Source organism: Ceratotherium simum, chromosome 9, assembly GCF_057802395.1.
Source record: "Ceratotherium simum simum isolate JZ-2026a chromosome 9, ASM5780239v1, whole genome shotgun sequence".
Lineage (NCBI taxonomy): Eukaryota > Metazoa > Chordata > Mammalia > Perissodactyla > Rhinocerotidae > Ceratotherium > Ceratotherium simum.
The window spans coordinates 26,147,887-26,168,415 of record NC_141908.1 but is presented as its reverse complement, the minus strand read 5'-3'; the positions used below and the strand labels follow the sequence as shown (position 1 = coordinate 26,168,415).

Below are 20,529 nucleotides of genomic sequence, written 5' to 3'. Positions count from 1 at the left end.
ATACAATTAGGAAGGAGAAAGGAATAAATTCTGAAAAGGACAAATATTTGAAATTTATACAATTGCTGGGACATTTTCTCCAAGTGAGACACTTCACATAACTTTTCTAAAACAAATCCTGAGTTGTAAAGGTGCAAATGCAAAAAACTCCAAAAAAAGAAAAACCAAAAAAACTCAATACAGGCATCAGCTTGGCCGAAAACTCTTTGCATTCTACAAAATGGACACCGGATGGCAGCACATAATTACAGCAACTTTGCTTATCTGAAGAACGCTTGATGGAAAATGGCTCTTAAAATATTCATTACCATCGTAAGAATCTGTTAACATGAGCTCAGGTTTAACACATTCATTTGCTCTAATCTCAAAGCTTTATATCCCACACTCACCTCTCCTCTGCCGCCTTTAGGTAATGGCGCTGAGGCAAACCAAAGAGAGGAAAATATATGAGATTACTCTGTAAATTTCAGACTCTCTTTGGGGCACGTGCCTTTGTTGTCTGACTTGGTCACACTGGATTTGACTTGATTCTGCACCAGTGGTGGGAGTGAAAGTGATTGACTCTAGCGTCCCTGACTGATTCACCGCCAAATCCCACAGACACTGTTAAATGTTCTGACTTGTTCTCAAAATGGTAGATTAGGAACATATTTCTTCTCTCTCACATTCTAAACTTCTTATAATTTGCCACTGCTAAAATGAGAGTCAGAGAGACACTGAGGTGTAAATACACACATCTCTGTCACTACTGCAAGAAATGTAAAAGCTTTATATATTCAGAGTTTTCAGATATTGGAAATTATAATAGAGCATTATCATGGAAATCCTAAAGCTAAAGCAACCTTTTACAATTTAACTTCTATATTCCGTACTCTCCAAACTTCCCCTCTAGTCCTCACTCCTGAGCATAAAAAGAGAGACAGACAGATTCAGCCTGGAAGAATTTATTGGAATCCTGAGCAGAAAGTGCTAAAGAAAAAATAAGTTCACATCTGGATGGTACTTTAGTAGGTTCTAAAAGAAGTCTATTCTGAGTAACAATTGTTAAAAAAACAAAGAAAACAAATAAAAACAAAGATCTAAGAGCTATGGGCTCTAGGATGAAAATGGGCACCCATAGACATAACCACTGCACCGCCTTTATTCCATTTCCTTCCACACCCCTCTTCTGTCCATCTTTCCCCCCACAAGTACTTCTTCCCATGCCAGTCTGAAGAACAGAGCAGAGTGAGAAGCTACATGTGATAAGATGTACAGAGCCACAGATGAGATGACAGAGGGGCAGGCATGAAGTGAAGGATGTAGAGGGAGAGATAAGGGTACTGAAATAACATACATGCTGTCTGGTGCCTTTTGTAAATAAAAATATTGAAAATAACTTTCCACTAGGGCCTCATAGAGCTACAGAGATGCCTGGGCGGCTTCACTTTTGGGGATGGAAGTCTCCAAATGAAGGAATTTCTAAACTTCATCAGAAAATTTAAAGCATATTTTCAACATTTACAATTAAAAATTAAAGTTGAATGTTGAATGTATTTGGCTTTCAATCCTGTCTGTGTATCACTGGGGAAACTTGTAGAACTTCATTTCAAAATAAGGCTAAATTTATGGTCCTTTATGAATGTAAGGTACAACCAATGAGTTCTCCTTTCTCTCACGTGCTCTTGTTCATATTCAGAGATAGGTCAAACTTTTCTTAAAGGGAAAGAGAAAATATATGAAAGAGGGAAGCTAAAGAAAAAGGAAAAAGAGGAGGAGGAGGAAGCAAAATACAGACACAATACATGATGTGGATGACCTGTCATGGATTTATGAGTAGAAAACGATATAGAGATTAATAAAATAATATTTGTTAGGTGACAATTGAAACCCTTGGTACTGTTGATGGTACGAAATAAAAGGTCAATATTTGCTCCCTGGCCTGAAATGGCTTCTAGCAAGAGAAAAAAAAACTAACCTACTTCAAACAGAGGACCAGTCTAAAATCTGCTAGTAACTATACATACAATAAGATTTGGGGGAAAGGAGAAGTTAAAACAAGTGACCAAGTTTCTCCATTTGTAAAATTGAAAATAGTAATACAGCCTATCTTTGAGTATTATTTCAGTATTACTGGTATAGCATTTAGCCAAGTGCTTCAGAGTAAGCATCTATTACTATTGCTTATTAACTCATTAAAATGTATAAAAAGATATAAAGTCCCTTGATAAATGGGGAAAAGGCTATCAAAAGAAATTTTACATAATAAATACAAATTATAGTAACTATGGTATACCATTTAATAGTTACTAAATTATCAATGGGATGAAAACTACACAATTTTTCAAAGTTATGATTAACCTGACCATTTTCTTGCTAAGTACAAAAACATACAGACTCCTTGGGTGAGCACTATGGCAATCCATGACAGTCTTTAAAAAATGTCATGCAATTTAATCAAATAATCCAGGCTTAGAATTTATCTTAAGAAAATATAAAAGAAAAATTGACAAGCAGTGGGAGGTTTACTGCAATTATAACTATTTTAGTATAAAACTGGAATCAACTTAAAAATAAAATAAAAGAAGAGTGCAGGAATGGTTTGGTATATTCCAGTCCCATTAACATGGTGGGATATTATATGTTATTAAACATGGTGACTATATCTACTATGTTCAATTTGTAAAGTGTTTATAATAAAAACAAAAACAAACCCCACAAATAATAAAAAATAAAATTATGGAACAATATGGATCAAATTTAAAGACTTCTGGTCACTGAGAACTTTCATCAGCAAGGTAATTAGACAGTGAGAGACTTGGAGGAGATATTTGCAAAGTCTAAAGCTGACAAGGTATTACTACCTAGGGTATATTAGGAGTTCTCTCAAAAAAAAAAAAAGTGAGAAACTCAATAAAAAATAGAGTTCATGCATAGGCAAGTCTCAGAATTCAGAACCTGACTGACTCTAAATGGATGAAGTGATGCTCAACTGAAATACCAATCAGAGAAATAAAAATAAATGCAACACTGAAGTAATGCTCTGTAGCCATTAACTTGCAAAACTGAGAGTTATATAATGCCACATGCTGATGAGATTATGGCGAGACAGGATCCCTTCTGCATTGCAGAGAGAGTGCAAATGGATGCACTCATTCAGGAGAAAGTCTGCAGCAGCACTCAATGGATTTATAAATGTGTGTACCTTGACACCAAGCAATCCTTCACTCCTGGGACTATACTCCAGAGAGAATTCCTAACAGGTTTGTAAGGAGACATACACGTGTGGTTTATTGCAATGTTGTTTGAGATGGAAGAGTTAGGGACAATTTAGGTGTCCACTCCTGGGGGACTGACTAAGTAAAATTTGGTGCATGTACACAATAGCAAAATGAGCAGGAGATGGAAGAAATGAATTCATTTTAAGTACATTCTTAAGTATAGATAGATATCCAACACTAACACTGAATGAAAGTAGTAAGAAACAAAATGAGGTTTATAACACAAAAAGGCTTATGCAATTTAGAACACATTCCCCTACTCACAACTACACACTATTTTCTAGAATGCCACACATATAGCCAAATAAATAGATGGAGAGTGGATTTGATGAACACTCATTCTACAGGGGATTGAAGTGAGGATTGGAGACTGAGAATAAAATAAAACCAGCTAGGGGTCTTGCCCAGAATGATGATAATACAAGGCCACACACTGAAGAGTATAAACAACTCAATTCTGTGCACCTGAGGTTAAAAAAACAAAAAAAGGAAAACTAAAATTTATATAACTCTAAGTGAAAAAAGATGAAAGAATGCATAGTGGTATGCAAACTGATTGAAATAACAATAAAACAGAGCACAAACTAATGTTTATATGAATTTAAACTAGAACACAGAAATGGTATGCCAACTGATTAAAGTAACAACAAATAAAACAAATACAAAAGGGTATACACGCTGATGGAAACTATCTAAAAATATATTCATGTGAGTTGGTTAGGAAAAGGGACTATTCTACTCCTCTGCTTTTTCTTGACACTACCTTCTAGGAAAAAAATTTATAAGGATGGTTTATTGATGGCTTATAGGCAAGGACACTTGACAAAACCACCATGCTGGGGCATCGTCTTGTTTTCTTGAAATTCCTTTTAGGATCCGCTCCTCTTCCTTGTATAAGGCTGGAGGGTGAGAGTGACTAAAGCTGTCACCTCCTCTTTCCTACGAAGCCCCAATGAAGGCCTGCAGTGATAACACAGACAAGACCTTGGGTCCTTTTCTGTCCCTCTTTGGACTTTTTGTCCACTTGGCTGGTAAGGTAAGAAAGGGTCCTGACTTATTCATCTGGGGAAGAGTCATCACTGCACCCTCCACACACCTTCCGTGAGCTGATACAATTGAAAGTGAGGTCAGGGGAAAAGGAGGACACTAGGTTGGGTTAGTCAAAGTCAAAGAATCCCTCCTGTTGACCTTTCAGAACCCAAATCACTAAGCTAGGTTCTCCACTGGGGTGGGGACTAGCCTAGTCTCTTAAACTAGCCTTGCATTTGATCTTATCTCCTGTGCATCTCCCTCCTGGACCCTTCAAGGGAGGGTGGCTGCAGGGTAACTGCAAAGGAAGTCTAGCAGAGGGTTCGAGGCCCTGTCCACTGTCCCAGAATAAGACACAATATGGACATAAAATAGCGCTTGTTCTTTAAAATTGAAATAGCTGCTTTATGCAGTGGAATAACGAATGATAGTTTTCTCCAATTTTACCTCTCTTAAATAAATGTATACATACTCCATTATAGACAGCAAACAAAAGCATACTTCATTCTCTAGTGTTGGCCAGAGTGCTATTCTAGTAATGAATTGTGTTATACAATTAACAAATGTCCCATTGTGTAGCTAATTAGTACATTTATCCTTTACAGTTTTAACTGTTAGTAATACAGTCCTGAGTAAATGCCTTGTCTCCCAAGCTAAATATATAATAGGACCTACGTGGGAAATAGCAAAAATTCTGAAATGGAGATGATTATTTCTAAATATCCCACACATGCAAAATGTCTAGCATCTTTCTCTACCCTCTTATGGATCTTCTTTTTTCCTTCAAAGTTTTTGTTATTGTTATTGCCTGAGGAAAAATACCTTTTCTCATTTCTCTCACCTACTCTGAGGTCATCTTCACCTCCAAAAGCAGTAACTTCCAACTTTTTATCTAACAGATGATTTTATTTTCCTTTTACTTTTCTCAAATGATTTTTATTTGAGCAACAAAAGTATTTCAAATCCTCCATCACTCAAAAAATTACACTCCCAATGTATTGCAGGGAGATTATTATAACTGCAAAATAAATCCATTCATCCCCTAATCTGTTAATCCTAGAAATCAAGACCCATTATCTTATTTCTTTGTTTTTTTTTATTTTTAAGATTTCAAGTCCCAGGAGGACAAGAACCATATCATTTATATATTCTGTGCAGCAATATAGAAAGTAGTGCTTTATTGGAAATCTATAATTATATTAAAAATAGTGTTGATCATAGTGACAGCAGAGGGAAATACTCTAGTTTTGTACCATAGGGCCTTCCTTTCCAAACAATAGCAGTGACATAAATTGAGGAGACGGGGAACTAGCATAGTTATATAAAAGTGAATTAAAGAACTTTCATTACCTTAGTTTCTTTCCTCCATCTGCAATTTTAGCTTTTTGAAGATAACCTTCTTTTTCAACCATCTGCAATAAGAATGCATACGTTAAAACTGTGACAAACTCCTATGCACTATTAGTTTGAGTGAACCTATGCTTTCCAAGAGTCATTGCAGTGATGGAAGTTTCCAGTCATAGAACTTCATTAATAATGCATATATAGCTTATGGGAAGTGCCTGCACGATCATAGTCATTACAAGCCGTTAAATATCCAAAAGAAAGATTACAAAGAGTAATGTGAATGATTTGTTAGATAGTGATACACCTTTACTCACTTTCCTTTCTGGGCATTGAAGTCACTTGCTTACAGAATTGATTAACAATGGTAAGACAAAGACAAATTTAATGCCTTCCTTAATTATACCGATCATCCTTGAAAAAGTTTTTTTTTTCCCCTCCTCATCGCACTTCCACATGTACCTGCTGAGGCCTGGAAGTGAGAAGAATTCAATGGGACCAGGTAACTGAGCCAGTTGAACCATGGAAGTGAGATGGTTTAAAAAGTGACAGTTCATGCGTTTCATTCAGTTACCAAAAGATGCTGTAGAAACACTACCTCATTATCTTCTTCCGTGATGTGGGCTTGCTGCCTATTAGTATTTATGGGCTTTCATTGCTAATACAGCTGCATGTTTCTTAAGGAGATTCAACAATTCGTTATAACTCCACAGAGTTTTTTGTGGAATTCTAGGCTAAATAAATGCACAATGCATATTGTGATGTGTTGACTCCCAGCAAAGTCTATAATAGGTGTTTTCATTCTGTAGCTCCCTATTTCTACCTTCTACTATTTGTCCCACACCCCTAACCCAAGTCCTTATCCTGTGTTCCATCTTTTCACTCTTGGTGAATTGCTGACATCCTTCTCCCCCGTGCTACATGCTAAAAGCCTTAAGAAGTCACCTGCCCAATATTGAAGGGCCACACTCTCTCAGTGCCACCACATATGCTTTCCCCTGACTGTACTGCTCTACCTCCACCACAGCTCCGTCTCACAGACTCCTAAATAAATTACATCCACTTTAAAATGCAATTTGTCTCTTATTAGAGAGTCCTTCCTTGATTCCCCTGCAGTGTCTTTTAGGTGCCCCTGTCCTGAATCTCCATTTTCATCCTGCCATGATCACTATCACAGCACTTTTTGGCTCCTATTGTAATTGTCCACTTATTTGGTTGTGTCTGCACCTGTGCTGCCACTCCACCTTTCACACCTGGATTCCCAGCACCTAGAGTACTTGCTAGCACCAATAGCCACAATAATACACAATTGAACAAATGAGTGGGCGAATGAAGGAATATTTAAATACTTATTTAAATCTTTATAGGAAACTGGACAAGCCTCACAAAAAATCCATCTGCATTATGACAGGTGAAAGGAGGAGATATTTGGGGGTCAAAGAGTTACCCCAAACAACTATAATTTCATCAGTTAAAGAATTGGCTATTTACAAGATTCACTCTGATATACATGAGATCTTTTCTGACTCATTAATTATTATATTCCTAATACATAGCACAGTGCTTAGCTTTCAAAATACATTTGATGAATACATTTTTGAATAAATAATGATGAAGATAATAATGATGATTTATGATAATCATAGCAAAGTATTTTTCACACATCAACATTTCCAGAAAAATTCTTTTACTTTACCATGTTCTCCACAAGTACAAAAGAGTCTAAGGAAGCTTTCTTGGATAATTTTTATAGTCACGGTGTTCAATAGTGCCTTTTCTGTATTTGAGTACCTCTATTTATTTGCTTTTCCCACCTTTTATTCTATGTATACTCTCACTTTTTCTTGGTGCCGGGAAATCTTATTTGTGTACCCCTAAAACAAGTATAATAAGTTCAGTGTTTAACCCTGGGCATCTCTGGTTTCTACAAATGTTTGGAAGAAAGATGTTTTCAGTAGCAATTAACATCACAGATGAGGTCCTTTTCTTTAGGAACGTATATTGAGAAATTTTGTTGTGTAATCATAGACAAAATTCATTGTCTTACTTGAGCTTTCTTCTGATGAAAATAAAATAATTACTAAAAGCTTGAATTTATCTACCAAAAAGCTACAAAACCTCTCAACCCTCATAAAAATTGGTGCATACATTCTCAGCTAAGAATATTGCTTTTTTCCCCAAAAAATTTACTAAACTCGGTGGACACTTAGTACCCAGAGGTGTGTTGTTGATGATCATTTCTCTAAAAAGAGTAGGGAAATATGACAAGAAAAAGCTAATACTCTTGCAGGGAGAAATCAACATAAGCAAATCCTCTCCCCTTGAATACATAAGTAATTTCCTCCAAACACTGCTGGCCCTCCAAGATACCAGAGATTGAGGCCAGGGGCTAGATTTCTCATGTCAGGACTCTATAAATGTGACATCATGCCATCAAACATGCTGAGCCGGTCCCCATGGTCTTGAGTCAATGCAGTAGAGTTACCAGGCACCACCGTACAGAGGCCCCAGGAAAAGGAAGGAGGAAGAGGTGAATAGCAAGTCAGTTATCTTCTCATATATCATCTTCCAGAGCCCAGATTGCCTTCCAGGTCATTAGAAGAAGCTAATAAGCCTTCTATGATGTATTCTTACCTACTATTCTTACTACTACCACGCATATTTTTATATATCTACATGTACCTGCATGCACATTTCTACATGTAGCTATATACATGTACAACCATCAGGTACAACCAACATATTCCCACTTCTGAGATCAGGTGTTCATTTTTCTTCATTGTCTCTTCCATACTTGATGTACACTCATTCATTCTAGCAACAAATTTTCAACTAGTAGCACCTCTTTCCCCTAAATGCCAGCTACTCTGCTCACAGTGAGACTGCAAAGGTTAATAGGACAGTCTTAATCTTATTGAGGCTTACACCCTTGTCAGCTGACATTCAAGATACTCCTGTTCCTCATTTTTTAGTGACTGTCTATGATACTCCCCTCTAGACATCTCAGAGATTCAGGCCAGCTTTTGCTCTGGAATAGAAAACTCCAATCAGGCTTCCTACACTGAAAGCACTGTATTATTTTAAGTCTCATGCTGGCAAGCAAAGCTTCCATGAGGTATATTTACTATTTCTTATTTTATTCCTTATCATACTTTGAAATATCTCATCATGTCCCAGGCACTAGGTATCAGTTATTCTGGGAGGCTCATAGGAGCTAAAAGAAGTATTATTAGGGCAACCAGAAGATTGCTATGTATTTTGTATGTGGGTTTGCATATGGTACCTTATCAATTATTTTAATTACTGATTTCTACTTTATGTTAATGCCATGGTCTGAAGGGACAATGATCTATAAGTTATGTTCGAGCATGCTGGTCATCTAGGACTCAGATGGTCTTGTCTCTAGTAATTTACAAAATTATATACAGCTTTAGGTCTAAGTTTAGGGTACTACATGCCAAGTTCTAGGCCAATTTGAGCTCTTTAAAGTAGTAGCACTTTCTAAACTATGTACACTTAAGAAATGTCAACCAATCTTTAGATGCTGAATCTGGCTTCTTGAGTATTTGTCCAATGTCCTTAGAAGCCCTGTTTAATGTTAAGTGGCAAGAAAGATCAGCAATTTGTCCAGGTTGGATGCCAGCCAGTCTGCCAGCATTGAGGAAGTACTCAGCAGACACAACAGTGCTGAGATACAGATGAAAAGAATGAATGACAGTGGGACATCCAGATAGCATCTGTTTACCAACCTAAGTTGGAGGGGATAGACAAGGCAGGAGAGTGGAAGACAACTTTTGATTAATGGTAACAATCATGGTGGAAAGATCAGTCTGTAACTGTAAGTACAGATACTGCAATTTTTTATGTGAAGGCTTTACATCATTCTCAGATAAAAGAAGTAGAATTGAAAACAATAGGTTTTCATCTACACCAGTCTACCAAGAATTCTGTCAAAATACATGTTTATGAATGGAAATGAACTGAATCTAAGACTTTCACCAGATTTTAATGAGAAGGGATTGACTTTTAACGCCAGAACCCCACAGCCCTTGTGCCTTGCTCTGCTGATGTACTTAGGTTATTTTTCTTTTCCCCTTTGTTCTGATTCTGTATTCATTGACAACCGTCTGACTCCTAATTCAGCGTCCTAGGTCCTTTGATGTAGAATGTGGGTGACTTAAATAGTCAGCATCAGCATATCCCCCACTATAAATTTATAAATCAGAATTATAGTTTATACATCAGACTCTTACACATTTGGTTACCGTGAGATAGTCCCAAGGGATCATCATCATCATAAGCGCTGATAATAATGATAAATATAATTTTTTTCTAGATCCACAAAACTGAGACAGGCCCTAGCCCTGAAGTGGAGTGAGCCCTCCTAAGTAATGTCACACTGTGAAACTTTCTGTATGACTAACTAACTTTCCCCTAGGAGAACTTTGCATCATCTCTCTATAACTACAACCCTGGGCTACTATAATTTTCACACACATTTAACATTTAATTATTTTACTATTTAATAAAGAGGAATCTGCTATATTTTTTCTGAAATTTTAATAGACCACAGTACTTGCTGATAATCTTGTTTGTTCAGATGATTTCCATTAAAAAGCACAGAATGAGGACACATCTGTTTATATCATTTTATCCCCAAATGATGCTTCTCTTTCTTTTTTAAATCTCTTCTTTACTTCTCCCCTACCCACATAAAAAGACATTTCTGTCTTCTTTCCATTAGCTTTCTTTTTTTAATTGATTATTTTCCTATTTTTCAAATAAAAATTGTATTTATTTAAGGTGAACAACATAACGTTTTGATACACATACACATAGTGAATGATTACTACAATCAAGCTACTTAACACATCCATCTCCTCACATAGTTACCTTTTTTTATCTTTCTTGTGGTGACAGCACCTGAGATCTACTCTCTTAGCAAATTTCCAGTATACCATACAGTATTATTAGCTATGATCATGCTGTATATTAGGTCTTCAGAACTTATTCATGCTACCTATCTCCATTGGCTTTCCTTCTTGTGACATTGTCTTCAGGTGGCACTACTTTCCTTTTTGGGACTCATTACCTACATTTCTCTTCTCAGTCTCCAATTATTTCTGTAGTGGCTCTAGCTTTCTTGCTATAGTAGACCTGCTGACCCAGTATATGAACTTGCAGTGGACGCAATCCACTAAGAACAAAAATAAAAGCAAGGGAAAAAAATCACCTTAAAAATCCAGTTCATCTGTGCATCATAGAAAGTACTAACTTAAAAAAAATTTTAAATGTTTAAATTTACAATCACCACACATATAGCTCAAGAATGAAATGTGATGCTTTTAGAGACATGAAATCTGATGTCTTTGCCTAAGGTAAATACATAATTTACTGTGTGCATACTTTTAAAAAGTGGTAAACCAAAATTCTCAAGTCGGATACAATAGTTACATGAAAAAGAGAGAGGAAGAAAGCAAAGAAAAATGATGCTGTGTCGTACGTGAGCGGTGCTTTCCAGGGAGCAACTAAGAATTCTCGAAAAAGTTCTTGCAAAGCTGGTCTTGATTTCGGGTCTCAGAGTTAGGCATGGTTTGCTCATTGCAACTTATTTATACCTTTTAGTATATATGTTGCTCACTGCTTTCATGGATATTCTCCCTCTCCTACTTTCTCTCTCTCGGGATGAGAGAACACATTGGGCTTTGGGGTTCCGCTGAGTGTCTTGAACTGTTTTTCAGATGTTGGGTTTGGCAAAGCGCATATTATGTTTGCCAAGTACTTTTCCCCATCATTTTAAACCCCTGTGTATTTCAAAGGAAATTTTACCCACATGTGTCTGATTTATTTACCCTTAACTCATCAAAATGTCATCTTGAAAAAGATACTATTTGATGTTTAAAACCCCCCATAGCCTTTTCCCTGAGCCTTTCATCTTATAACCAGTGTGTTCCATTTGGTCAACACCAAAAAATCCAAGTTCTGTTTGGGAAACAGTCTGATGAGGGCACCTCTTTTTGTCTCAAGAACTTTCTTCAGCCTTCTGGAGGCTTTCCCTGTACCTCACCTCTTCTTCCTCCTCTTCAGTTTCTCTCCTCCTCCCTAAATTCTGTTTCTTTGTGTCCTTGACTTAAATATGTTGTTCTTTCTTGGCCTGTCATTGGAGTTCAGTGAGAATGGCCTTCCCCACTACTGTCTGGGCAATTTATTAGCATAATTCAATTGTTTTGCTATAATGTAATTTCAGTCAAGGCAGTAGGGAAGAAAAGGATTGCTCAATGTTAATAACCATTTTTGTTGTTGTTGTGTGTGTTCTTTTTCTCTACTGGAGAGTTAAATGAATTTCAAATGTGGACCTGGATGTGAGAAGTTATTGTAACCCATTTCTGTATTTTAATGGCTTCTAAACTCCTTACCATCCCCTCAATGCCCTTCGTGATCTGAGCACTGCCTCCCTCTCCCCACACTCCCTGACTTATTTCCCTATTTTAGCCCGTGTGACTTTCTTGCAGATTTTCAAATGTAACAACTTTGCTGACCTCTAGACCTTTGCACTTTCTGTTCCTACTGTTTGCATCATTCTTCTTCCAGTTCCTTCCCTGACAAACTCTATCCACCCTGCAAATCTCCTTAAATGTCCCTTTCAAAGAGTGCTTTTACAATTACTTAATCCAAGGTAGGTTCTCCCTCTCTCATAGAAACTTGTTTTTCTGTTGTCATAGCACGCTTTGTAATTTGCACTTATAGAATGATGCCTTCCTTTACTTGTCTAACACATCCCTTCTTCTCTAAACTGAAAGCCCCTTGAGAAAAGGACATGACTATTTAGCATATCATCTCACACCCTAAACCTAGCACAACGAACGCCTGGCACAGGGATGGCCTCAACAAATACCGGAATTAACAGACACACTCTTGTTTGAGAAAAGGAAGGGCACATGAAATGATAAAAACTTGGAGATGGTTTCTATTAGAGTTATTAAATTATATAATTTATTATTAACATAATACCAGCTTGAAGATCTGGGAGGATGTTATTTCAGAAAACCTAATTTTATCTTACCAAAGTTGAATTTTGAAAGACTGAAGAGCTTTTGGAAATTTTTTGCAATTTAAAGAAAGCACAGCCTGATCAATAGAATTATTCCCCCAAGGCGGCAGTCCTTTGTTTCCAAACAAGAAAACACTGTATGCTCACAACGTCTTTCATCCTCAAAGCCCTCACAAGTATTAATTAATCCACACAATGATATCTGGCTCCAAAATGTAGAATCTGTGACTTAAGGTTTATCTGCAAAAGCCTGCTTTGCCCCCAAGCCATGGCAACTTCCTGAGCTCTGTCCTCCAAATCCTTCTAGCTCAGGAGGTAGCAGATGATTCTCTAAAACTTGCCACAGGCTTTTGACTCCTGCAGGGTTATCCGTAGACATGTCTTATACTCTTTTGATAAAAATAAAGATGATAAAGATTTAACATGTTATAAACAGTGTTATTTTTCTCAAACATTTCTTTAGGGGAAGAAGGGAAAGTGCTCTGAAAATATTAGGTCTCATGAGGAGTTCTAATATGGAATATATAAGATCAAGAAACAAATGCATATTAGTATATTTGACGTTTCATGTTTAAAATCTTTGCTGCATTACAGTACTTGTTAAGTAATCACACAGATTCTCAGAAAATAATTTAGGTCTCTTGCATTGATAGCTTATGGATTTGCATACCATGTGGCATAAATGACGTCACCTGTCAGTGAACTGGGTGGTTTCCTCCCTGAGATTTTAGACTCCAATTGGGAATGTATTTTTGTCAGTACTGAAAAGAAATGTATTATGCTTCTGTTTAACCACGTTGTCACAATCTCCTTTATTAAAGGGAACATTGAGAGGTAAAGCACTGCTACCAAACAATGATAGCGTCTATTGGAGCGCCCAGCATGGCAGATTCCACTTTTGTAAAGCGAATCATTTTCCTCCAAAGGAGGCAGATCTAATGGGATACTGTTGCCAGTTATGCTTAAAGCCAAGGCCTCTCATGATTCCTGGAAAATGTTCGGGGAAGTTCTAAATATGAGAGATAAGGAAATGAGATTTATATAGCACAAAATGTTGGCCGTAAATAAGCTCAAAGATCCATATGGTAAAAATAATGAGTAATAACACCAACTTAAAAGATTTTATTATTTTCTAAAATGTTTTAATGCATATTATTTATATATGGTGTCTCATACTGATAGGTACTGCCAAGGGAACCTACTGCAAGAATCTATGGATAATTCTGGAAGCAACACTGAGGCATGAAGGAAGGAAAGAGAGTTGTAGAGATGGAAGTAAGGAACATGCCAGATTTGTGGAAAAAATATGTGAACTTAGGTAAAAAGAATATAAAGTTAAATCAGTCAGATGTAAAGAAAACTTATAGGTTCTGGAAAATAATTCACGTCTTGGTATAAACAGTAAAGGATAGTTAAAAACTAATCAGAATTTGTTGTTTGGAGGAATTGGTGGTTATTTTGGCATTGCCCATCATAACTGAGTAATTCATAAATTAGAGTAGTGGGAAAAATAAGCATTTCTGTCTTTAAAATAAGACTAAATAGGCAATTTAATTCAAGTAGAGATTGATGGATGAAATTTTAATATAACCTGTGTTCACAAGATAAAGCAAGATAAACAAGTACTCAAGAGAGGATTCAGGGAAACCCAAGACAGGAATGGGAAGAAAAATTGTTGGCAGTTCCAAAATAGTTTATAGAGATAGTGTCAGTGTGTGTGTGTATGTGTGTGAGTATGTGTGTGTGTGAGAGAGAGATTGCAAACTAAAGGGCTTAACAAATTATTGTTTTTGCCTTTTATTTAGCAGTACTTCCCAATGCCACCTTTGCAAGGTTGTCTAACCTAGAATAGAGTATTGAGCACATAGATGCATTATCTATTAATATACTATCCATAATTTGGGATATTCAAAATGAGTTTCATTCATTAAGAATTGAGACTGCATCAAGACAGCCAACTACAGGCCAGCAAACCAACAAATAACCTTAATGTTCGGAAGCTAAGTTGAGAAAATTTCTGAATATTCTAATTGTTTCTTTAATATTAGCCTATGCTTGATATATAGGCATAGCACAAATACACCATTGGTTATTGATTAAATTTGAATAATAACCTTAAGTTGAATTTTTAAAATTCATAATTAATATACATATTTTATGTAAAAAATTTGAGACACCTTAAGGCATTGTTCAAACATTATAATTGCATATGATTGCATATATATTTGCATATATATAATTGCCTATTTATATTTATATTACATACTCACACACAAAGCTCCATTTTCAGTCTAACTTTTGCCACACTTCATCCAATACTTCAGAGAAAACATTTGCATGTGTTATATTTAAAATATACAACTCTTTATAATTATTTTTATGCACTTTATTTGTCCTATAATCCAAATTTATGGAAAATAAACACAATTACTTTCCTATTTATTGGACAGCTACTCTGTGCCAGAACTTATACAAATTCCTAATAATAAAACAGTGAGTGAGGCATAGCCCTCCCCTCAAATAGCTTATAGGTCACTAAGAGAGACAGAAAAGGAAACAGGCCATTTTAGTGTGAGTAGAGATAGAGGCAATTTAGAGATAGAGGCAAGGCCAAGCTGCTCTCGGGAGGCAGAATAAAAAAGGGCTGCCTGATTCAAATTTGAGCAATCAGAGAAATACTTCCCAGAGAAAATGCTCTCTGAGTTGAGACCTGAGTAATTAATTTTGAAAACAAGATACTGCGATATCTAATTAAATTGAAAAATTGACTTTCACTATGAATACCAGGCATATACTTATTAATATCTGCAATCAGCAATATTATTTTAATAAACCTTTAATATCTTATTATTAAATCAATTGACAAATATATCTTTTTCTAAACAAATACTAGTGCCAAAAGCAAAGTAAGGGGAAGCACGATATAAAGAAAATACAAGTCATAGCCCCTAACTTCAAAGCATTTACAGTCTGGAAATGGAACAAGCCTATTACCCATGAAATAAGAGTAAACAACACAAAAGAGTGCTGGGATGAGAGAAGTGTAATTGTTAGAGAAAATCCAAGCTCCTTCAAGGTAAGAGCCATCTTAATCATGTTACTATTCCTGGCTTGAAGGTATGTATTTGGGAGTAGATAATAAATAAGGTCAATCAGGGACCATGAGAGAGGTCTACAGACTTGATGCTATAGAAAACAGGAAGCTGTTGAAAGTTTTGACAAGGAAAATGAGATAATGAAGATACTGTTTAAAGAAGGTTGGTGTGGAATTGTTCACAGGATCAGTGGAAGAGGCATGGTGGAGTATGGGAGTGGAGTAGGATGTGAGATCAGAAGCATTTGGAGGCCTGGGCAAGGGTGTGCATGTGCACATGGAGAAAAATGTGGGCATCACCTCCATTGTGGAGAAACCACTTCAGAAAATAGTGACTTATGTGAAGGGTTATAGAGCAAATAAAGGATCCAAAGAAAATGTGTTCTAAGGCTAGATAAATGTTTTCCACAAATAGAAATGGGCTCAATGGAAAGGGCAATCAGTTTGGGAAGAAGGTGATGATGGGTTCAATTTGAGAAATTTCACTTCTGACACCGAGACATACTAAAACAAATGACTAATCAGCACTTCAAGACATAGGATGAGATAATGAAGACAATGTATACAAGTATAGACCTGTGTATTATAAGCTTGGAAGTAAAAAAAAAGCTATTAGCTGTTTCATTCATGCATTTATTTAACACACGTTTACTGAGTTCTTACCACGTTCTAGCAATTGTTATAATCATGGGAATAGAGTTATGAACATAGAGATAATACTGCTGTCCTCATAGAATATTCTAACGAGATGACAAACAAATATAAAAAAAATTGTATAGTATGCCACATGGTGGTAAGTTCTATGGAAAAAATAAAATTTGGGTGAGAGAAGGAGTGTGGAGGGAAATGGTGGCATTGTTTGTTTGTTTGTTCATTTGTTTTTAAAGTAGATTAGGAAGACTTATCTAGAAAGGTGATAGTCAAACAGAGATGTGAAGCAAATGAAAGAATAAGCCTTACAAATTTCTGGGCACCTAATGAATTATTTCGTACCAGGCAGAGGAAAGAGCAGGTGGCATGGCCCTGTGGGAGAAGTAAGGAAGTCAGCTTGGTTGGAGCAGAATGAGCCAGGAGAAGAGAGGGAGAGGTGAGGCCAGAGAGGTAGCTAGGAACTGTAGGATCTGGTGAATCGCCAAACGTTTTTCAGCTTTTACTATGGTGGAGACTGGAAACCTTGTTTCTCTGAGAGAAAAAAAGGAGTCAAAGATGACTTGAAGAGTTTTGACTGAAGCACCTGGAAGAATGCAGTTGGCATCTTGTGAAATGGAGAAGACTAAGAGAAATAGGTTTGGGAAAAAATCAGGATCAGTTTAGGATATATTAAGTTTGAGATGTAGGTTAGACATATAAATGAAAACACCACAATATACAGTACTGGAGTTTAGGGCAGTGGTCCATGCTGGAGAAAGAAAATTAGAAGTAGTTAGTGTAACGCAGTATACAAAACCATAACACTGAATGCAATACCTTAGGGAATACATATAGAGAGAAAGAAGAAAAGAATTGAGCTCCCAAATGAATAGGAACCAGCAAAGGAGATGGAAAACAGGTGTCCATTTAATTAACTGGAGATCCATGAAAAAGTAGTTTACTGGTAGCCAAGTGAGGAAAATGTTTCAAAAAGAAGAAATCTTTAAATTCTTGGATAGATCTACGAAGGAGAGAGCTGAGACTTTACCAACGGATTTAGCAATTTGGAAGTAACTGATGACCTTGACAGGAGGTGAGTGGTTGGGATAAAAGCCTAATTAGAGTTGGTTCAAGAGATAAAGAGAGGGAAGAAATTAGAGACAGTAAAGGTAAACAATCTTTTTAAGGAATTTTTTTCTAAAGGATAGCAGAATAATGAAGCAATAGCTGGAGTGAAGATAAGGGAACTAGAATATGCAAAACAAAAGAAAAGAAGAGACCTGAACAAAGAAAAGAAATATTTTTAGTGTTGAGAATGAAAAAGCCTGAAGATACAGGAATGGAATAGCAGGGGATAAATAGGAATAAAGTCATCATAGTGCAGTATCTGGTGAGCCAATGAAACTGGAATCACGTTGACCAATGTGAAACATAGCAGGAAGGATAAGCATGGAGAAAAAAGGCATTATATTTATCAAAAAGAGGTCATTAACAGAAAGATGTATCAGAATGTATCAGAAAGGTTGGGATCATGTGTTTTTAATATATCTCTAATATTTCACTCATTCATGCTATTTACAATGTTTCAGACACTCTTCTAGTTTTTAGGACACAACAATAAACAAAAATGGAAAAAAAAAATTCCCTGCTCTCAGGGACTTAGACTCTACTGGTAAAGGATTAATTTTTCCTTAAAAAAAAAAAAAAGAAAACTGTAAAATTTGCAAAAAGCTCTCAATAATCTCTGCTTCCTGATATTCACACCCTTGTGTGATCCCTTCTCCTTGAGTGTAGACTAGACTTAGTGACTTGCTTCTGCCCAAGAGAATGTGGCAAAGTTGATGGGATAATACCTCCATGATTAGATTACAAGAGATTTTGACTTCCTGGTTGCTAGCAGACCCTCTCACCTTCTCAGCTTGTGTGCTTTGAAGAAGCAAGCTGCCATGCTGAAGAAACCCAAGTGGCAAGGAACTGAGAGCAGCCTCTGGTCAATAGCCCTGGAGGAACTGAACCCTGCCAACAACCATGTACACGAGCTGGAAAACAGATCCTTCCCCAGTCAAGCCTTCAGATGTGACCCCTATTCTGCTTTAAACTTGATTGCTACCTTTTGAGAGACTCTGAGCTAGAGGACCATGATAGGTCATGCCTAGACTCCTGACCCACAGAAACATGAGATAAAAATATGTGCTGTTCTAAATTGCTGAGTTTTGGGGTAAATTATTTTATAGCAGTAGATAAATAATACGGCATTGGAGTGAAGTAATCACTTACCAATTGTTCCAATGGAGGAATGACATCTTTCAAGACATGCTGTGAATGATTCCTTCTGTGTCGGGATATCTGCAAAAATATTGATATTTAATACTATCATATTATTTTTCTTTTAAAGAAAGCTTTAAAGAAGCAAGTCACTAAGTCTAGTCTACACTCAAGGAGAAGGGATCACACAAGGGTGTGAATATCAGGAAGCAGAGATTATAATTCAGTAAGAATGCACATGAAAGTAATCATATTCAGATTCATTCAAGAAGGTGAATAAAGTGGATATAAAATGAGAAATAAATGCTTTGGACAGTAGAAGTGACACCATATGACTTCAAATATTAAAGCATAAAAATGTCATGCACCCCCCCCCCCCATCTTGGAACCCTCACCTTTGGAAAATAGTCACCATGTTGTAAGGAAGCCCAAATCACTCCACACAGAGAGACCACAGGGAGAGGCCTCATAGGTTTTCTAGCTGACAGACTAGCCGAGGTTCCAGCAAACAGTCTTTATCAACCCCCAATCATGTGAGTATAAAGATGTCCTGATGGGCCGGCTCCGTGGCTTAGCGGTTAAGTGCGCGTGCTCTGATGCTGGCGGCCCGGGTTCGGATCCCGGGAGCGCCCCGAGGCACCACTTCTCCGTCCAACGTGAGGCCGAGTCCCACGTACAGCAACTAGAAGGATGTGAACCTATGACATACAACTATCTACTGGGGCTTTGGGGGGAAAAAACTGAATAAATAAAATCTTTAAAAAAAAAAAAAAAAAAAGATGTCCTGATGATTCCTCCTCCCAGCCATTGTCACTCCCAACCTTCAAGTTTTCCCAGCAGAGACCTCAAACACTGTATAGTAAAGACATGCTTTTCCCGCTATGCCTTATCTGAATTTTTGACTACAGTCTGTTAGCATAAAAAAATCATTGTTTTACATCTCTACATTTCAGGTGATTTGCAATGCTATAAAAATATTTAATATTGAAACACTTTGTGTTTATGATATGATGTGAGCTCAGCTTTTTCAAAGTCCATGTTCTATTAATTTTCATGTCTTCTACTCTGACCCAGATGTATTTAAATACATAATAATCACACAATAAGTGCTTTTGGAGCAAATTTTTAAAAGGGCTTTATTGTTCTTTCTCCTAAAGAAGCACTATAGATAGAATCTATAATAAAGAAAAAGGAGAAAGAGAAGAATTTATAATTAAATATTGTACTGTTTGATAACCTAAACAGAAGTTCTCATTAATAGTACTATTTCAATAAACAGGAATTTTCCAGTATTTTTCATGAGGGAGAGAAGGGGAAAGGGAGGGAAAGAATGAGAGAGAAAGAGAGAGAGAGAGAGGTGAGAGAGAGAGGGAGAGAAAGAGAGAGACATCAGTGTGAGGAATGAAGAAATAAAGCAGGCCTGAGTACTATGTCTAGTAAAGAACTTTGGATGTCTTTGGCCCTGGTTACTGGCACATGTAACTGACTGAAGGGATTAGATCAATATCTACTAAGATTTTGAGAGAATTATATTACCAAAGAAACAAAAAGCCTGGACTAAAAAACTCATGACTCTACAAACCTCGAATCCCATATTTGCTCCATATAAACTGGATTATGAAGGCAGTACAACCTTCAAGGAGGCCCTTCTCTTCCATACTCATTTCAGATGTGGCCCGTGGAGGATAATTCAGAAGAAAGAGCCTCCAGAAAGCAGAGCCAGAAACCCTGGAGGACAATGGACATGGAGAATTCTCCCATAAAGGAGAGCGAGGAACTGTCTTTGCTGCCAGGGCAGAGGTCTCACAGGGCCTGCCCAGCAGGATTTAATCATCATTTTGGTCCAGCGACTGTTG

At 36.8% G+C, this 20,529-nt stretch overlaps 1 protein-coding gene across 2 annotated transcripts in view; it reads right to left on the bottom strand.

Annotated features, from left to right (window-relative positions):
• Positions 1–20,529, bottom strand: part of ARHGAP15 (Rho GTPase activating protein 15) — a 590,073-nt gene that overhangs the window by 501,640 nt on the left and 67,904 nt on the right. For both annotated transcript variants that reach the window (XM_087435123.1, XM_004423853.3), the window contains 2 exons: positions 18,686–18,754; positions 5,640–5,701 (listed from right to left, as the gene is read on the bottom strand). In XM_087435123.1, coding sequence (XP_087291249.1) covers positions 5,640–5,701; positions 18,686–18,754 — 131 coding nt within the window. The remainder of the gene's footprint in view (positions 1–5,639; positions 5,702–18,685; positions 18,755–20,529) is intronic.